This window comes from Crotalus tigris, unplaced genomic scaffold, assembly GCF_016545835.1.
Source record: "Crotalus tigris isolate CLP2741 ecotype Arizona unplaced genomic scaffold, ASM1654583v1 scf7180000020019.1302030, whole genome shotgun sequence".
NCBI classification, from domain to species: Eukaryota; Metazoa; Chordata; class Lepidosauria; order Squamata; family Viperidae; genus Crotalus; species Crotalus tigris.
Genome location: NW_024097821.1, coordinates 41,813 through 47,402, shown reverse-complemented (window position 1 = coordinate 47,402; position 5,590 = coordinate 41,813). Strand labels below are relative to the sequence as shown.

At 40.2% G+C, this 5,590-nt stretch overlaps 1 protein-coding gene across 1 annotated transcript; it reads left to right on the top strand.

The window, feature by feature from the left end:
• The first annotated feature begins 357 nt into the window (after positions 1–357).
• On the top strand, positions 358–5,009 carry LOC120318065 (7-alpha-hydroxycholest-4-en-3-one 12-alpha-hydroxylase-like). The gene is made up of 2 exons (XM_039365303.1): positions 358–3,076; positions 3,452–5,009. Exon 1 carries the CDS (start codon positions 362–364, stop codon positions 1,886–1,888), a length of 1,527 nt encoding a protein of 508 aa, XP_039221237.1. The 5' UTR covers positions 358–361; the 3' UTR covers positions 1,889–3,076; positions 3,452–5,009.
• The last annotated feature ends 581 nt before the right edge of the window (positions 5,010–5,590 follow it).

Here is a 5,590-nt window from a genome sequence, read left to right as displayed (position 1 = left end):
GCCCTAAAGCTGGAAATCTAGATCCAAATTCTGACAGTTGAATTATGATGATCTGAGATGATCTGGGGAGAACTTGCCCAGTGAAGACCCCCTAGAATTCTAGGATGAGAACTACTTTTTCTCCTTCTCCATTTGTCACTGAGATTTCAAGGGCATCAAAACACCTTGAAAAAATTTAGAAGCAACCCAGTGAGTCTGGAATGTTGCTCACAATTTCAGTGACAGGAAAACCACAACAGCTTGGATTACCTCACAGGTGGAATTAGGCAGTCCCATGCTGAGCTGCCCTATGACTGGATGGTTTATAAATGCTGGTTGCCCTATGCACCAGATCAGTTCATTTACCCAGAGCTGTTCTCACATGCTAGTGATGAAGATGTGGGAGACGGTTCTTTGTGCTCTCCTGTCCACCCTCATTTCCCTCATCTTTGGTGGACTCTACACAATTGGAGTGTTTCGCCAGAAGAGATCAAAGGAACCACCTTTGGACAAGGGTTTTATTCCATGGTTAGGTCATGGGCTAAGTTTTGGCAAACACCCTATCCCATTTTTGGAAAAGATGAAGAAGAAACATGGAGATATCTTCACAGTATTGGTTGGAGGTCAGTATATCCATGTTTTGATGGATCCTCACATGTATGGATTTATCTTCAAGAAATCAAAAAACAAGCTGGATTTTGGAGTCTTCGCAACCAACGTTGTCTTGAATGTGTTTAATTTCCAACTGACCACCACTCATCATAAGATTGCAGAAACTGGCAGCAAGAGGTATCTCCAAGGGAAGAGTCTAGTTGCCCTCAATCAAATTTTTATGCAGAATCTGAAGGAAATCTTGCTTGATTCGGCTGAAGAGAAGAAATGGCATCAGGAAGGTCTATGGCGCTTCAGCTACAAAGCCATCTTCCATGCTGCTTTCCTGTCATTGTTTGGCGTTGTGCCAGAGTTAGAGGTCAACTGCAAAGAAAACACCAAGGAAAGAAGGTGTAAATCATATGAGAAGTTCTTTGAGGACTTCCAGCAATTTGATGAATTCTTTCCACAAATGATCCTCAACAAAATGGATTCCAAAACTAAGAAGGAGATCCAGAGGCTGAGGGACTACTTTTGGGATCTCCTGTCTGTCAAGAAGATAGACAAGAGGGAAGACATCAGCATTTGGTTAACAGACCAAGATCAACAGCTGGCTGAAGCTGGGATGACTGAGAAGATGAGAACTCAGGTCCAGTTTCTTTTCCTATGGGCTTCTCAAGCCAACACGGGTCCGGTGACTTTCTGGCTGCTTGCATATCTTTTGAAACATCCCAAAGCCATGAAGGCAGTAAGGGAAGAAGTAGAACAAGTGCTAAAAGAGATCGGTCAAGAAGAAAACCTCATGAACCTGTCATTGCAAGCCATCAAGACTCCTCTTCTTGACAGTGCAGTGGAAGAAGTTCTCCGCTTGAAAGCTGGTTCTTTCGTATTTAGGAGCGTGATGGAGGACCTCAACCTCCAGATGGACAACGGAAAAGAATATAGCCTTCGGAAAGGCGACCATCTTCTTCTCTTCCCTTTCCTGGGACTACACATGGATCCGGAAATCTACCCTGAGCCTCAAATCTTCAAGTATGACCGCTTCTTGAGCCCCGAGGGCAAGAGAAAAGAATTCTTCAAAAATGGTAAAAAGTTGAAAACTTGTGTCTTGCCCTTTGGAGGTGGACCTTCAATGTGTCCTGGACGCTTCTTTGCGGTCAGCGAAATGAAACTATTCACCATGCTGATGCTCACCTACTTCGACATGGAGCTGGTCAACCCAGAAGAAGAACTGCCTTCCTCAATTGAAAACCGCATCTTGATTGGGACGGCGCATCCAATGCGTGACATCGATTTCAAATATCGACGGCGTCTCTAAAGTAACAAACTCAGGGTATAAACCTGAGACTTTATAGGAGAAGGGGAGAAAAAATTAAGGTTGCCTCTAGACTCGTCTTCATATGCTACACAGGTAGTCTTGACACATGACTGTAACGGAGCTTGCCTGTTGAAGTCATTTGTCAAAACAGTCACAAAATGTGTCAATCATGTAAATGATCTGATTTTATGACCTTTTTGGCTATGGTCATTAAGTACCATCAATGGTTTGCTCTGGGCACGGTTTTGCCAAAAACCAGAAATAAGTGATGGTTTTTCGTAAAACCATAGTAAATCTGGTTAGAATGCTGCAAATGCCCCTAAATGTTCATGGGAAGGAGGTCAAAAAATGTCTGTCCCAACCATACAAAAACAAGGTTCAGGGCTTCAACTGCATAATTGAGGCCACTAACTTGAATTTTTTTTTTTACCTATTCTTGCAGATATCTCCAAGCTAAAAGTATTGTGTGTTCCTATTTACAACTGTTTCTGAACAACGAAGCACTGCCGTTTATATGTCAGGTGCAAACAAGAGCCAAAATGATGTCAAAGGAGGGTTATATGTATAACTAAGTTCAAAAGTGAAGACTTAAAGCAAATCTTAGCTTGCAAGTAACAAAGTTTTGTCCCCTGCTTTTTTTCCCCATCCACTTGCTTATCTAAATTGTTGGTTTTTGTAATTTTCTTTCCGTAGACACAACTCTCCTTTGAAGCCTTGAATAAAAGAGAAAAGGGGGAAAATACTCTATAATCTGAATGCATCGGGTTCTTAATTGGGCAATCTACTTGTCATAAAATGTTTGCAGTAAATGGAAGATTTATCCTTTAGACGCTTTAGCTTGCTGATTTGATCTGGTCTGATCACTTCATAAATATCAAGGAACAGCTTAACTCTTATGAAAACTTTGGACGTCCCTGCCTGTTTTATTGCTTAGCCATTTTACTAAGAGTGGAGCCAGAAAGGGAGTCCATTTGAAGTCCCTTATTAATAAACCAGGTTTGTTCTGTATTAGACAGCATTGCAAACTGGCAGAATGTAAACAAGGTTGTGGAGTGTTTAGAAAGTCCTTCAGAGAAAAATTGCATAAGGCGATGCAGCCTTCACCGAGGGAGGAACCTCAAAACTTAGGAATGCAGCTGCCAGAACATCCAGCTACGGTCATTGGAAAACAAAATGACCTGGTTTAAGGTAGGATTTTCTCACTGGAATTTTTGCAAGAAACTTTTTGTGGATTTGTAGTTCAGAGCAGAACTGTGGGGTCCTTGGTGATCTCTGAACTTGGTTATGTCTTGCAGACATTTCATGACCCAACTAGGGAACATCATCAATGCTAAAAGGGAGGGGTGGTTGTGGAGAGGAGGAGGAGGAGGAAGAGGAAGAAGAGAATTGAGGGAATCCTTGATGTTGTCTGAGCTTGGTAATTTTCTTGCAGATGTTTCATGACCCAACTAGGGAACATCATTGAGGTTAGAAGGGAGAGGGTTTGCAGTGGTGGTGGTGGTGGTGAGGTGGAGGGTGACTGTGGGGTCCTTGGTGGTCTCTGAGCTTGGTTATTTCTTGCAGACATTTCATGACCTGACTAGGGGACATCATCAGTGCTAGAAGGGCATGTGGTGTATTCTCATTTTATATACCAGTGATGTCTAATAGCAGTACTGCTGAGAGTGGACTTGGTAGTTCATTTGATCATAGAAAAGTAAGTCTCATCAGATACCACCAAAACCTCAACAATTTCACCATCAACCTGAGTCAACAGAACACTTCCTTGAAGTCACGGCCAAACCACACACTGGACACTTAAATATCATGTGATGCAGGAAATCCACAGGATGTCACGCATAAGCTATAAGCTTCTAGCACAGATCAATTTTCTGGAGGAGGAAGAGGACGACGACGACAACGATTACAACTGTGGGATCCTTGGTGCTCTCTGAGCTTGATGGTTTTCTTGCAGACATTTCATGACCCAACTAGATAACATCATCAGTGCTAGAATTCCACCAAGCTCAAAGAGCGCCACAGATAATAATTTGTTTTTTAGAACAGCAGCTACCAAGGTATCATTATTATCAATAGCCTTTTTTCAAAAATTAAATGAAAGAAGGGGATTTAGAAAATAAAAGTAAATCGTTGCAAATACAGGTTGTCCTCAAGTTATGACCACAACCGAGCCCAAAATGTCTGTTGTTAAGTGCGTTTTGCTCAATTTTATGATCTTTCTTTCCATAGTTGTTAAGTGAATCACTGCAGCTGATAAGTTAGTAACCCAGTTGTTAAATGAATCTGGCTTCTCTGTTGACTGTCAGTAGATTGCAAAAGTTGGTGGGTGACACAACCTTGGGACCCAGCAACGGTCATAAATATGAAATATGAATTTTGAACACATGATCAAAGGGATACTGCAAAGTTGTAATTGGAAAAAATGGTCATAAACCACATTTTTCAGTGCTGTTGTAACTTTGAACAGTCACTAAATGAACTGTTGTAAGTTGAGGACCAGCTGTATTCTCTGACCCTCCCTTTAAGAGAGTCATATATGCTCCAGGCCCAAACAAACCTAATTTTGGTTTCAAAATGATTTTAAGTGCCATATTCTCCTGTTCTTCACTACATATTTTAGTGACTCAAAATAATACTTTTGTATATTGTGTAAAGCAAAACCACAGCTGGATGAATGTTCATGTTTGATGATCAGTAAACGTTTTTTTTTTTTTGTTTGTTTGTTTCTGCAGAACTGTTTTTATATTTTGTGAGATTTCCTTTGTATCACTCAGAATATACATTTGTATTGTTCTTTTCTTTTTTTTAACTCACGCTGCTCTGGAAATGTGATCTCAGTTGATAAAAAGATTAGATTTCATTGTATCATTTCCACTCAAATAGAAGAACTGAGATATATTTTTTTGACATTTTGCATCTTGTTTTGTCCAGCCAAGTCCACTGATAAAGAAACACAGTGAAAATGTAATTATTATCATTTAATTGTCTTACACATAACGACAAGGAGCACAGGTGGTCTCAACTTATGACAATTGAACCCCAAATTTCTGTTGCTAAGCAAACCAGTTGTTAACTGAGTTGTTCTTCAATTACAACCTTTCTTGACACTATTGCTAAGCAAATCACTGCAGTTGTTAAGTGAATCATGTAGCCGTTAAGCAAATCTGGCTTCCCCCATTGACTGACTGGGAAGGTTAGAAATCAGGATCACATGACCCTGGGACTGTGCAACTGTCACAAATACATGCCAGTTGCCAAGTGTCTGAAATTTAATCACATGGCTATGGGAATGCTGCGAAGGGTGTGAGAAAGTTGGTCAGAAATCAATTTTCAATGCTGTTGTAATTTCGATTGGTGACTAAACAAATGGTTGTAAATCGAGGACTACCTGTAGGGTATTTATTTTGTGCCCAATGAAATAATGTATTTTATTCATCGGGTTTATATGCAATCATGTATCATTGTAGGGGGTTGCAATACTGCAAATTTCGTGAATTTGTACTGGTTAATATTGTAATGATTAGGATGCCATCTATGGCATATCCTTTGTAACTCTTCTAAAATAAACTAGATTAAAAGAAACAAAGATACTTGCAATACTTATAAAGGTGATTTTGAATATCATTGCAAAAAAAGATGTTGAGACTTTGGAAAAAGTGCAGAGAAGAGCAACTAAGATGATTAGGGGGTTGGAGACATATG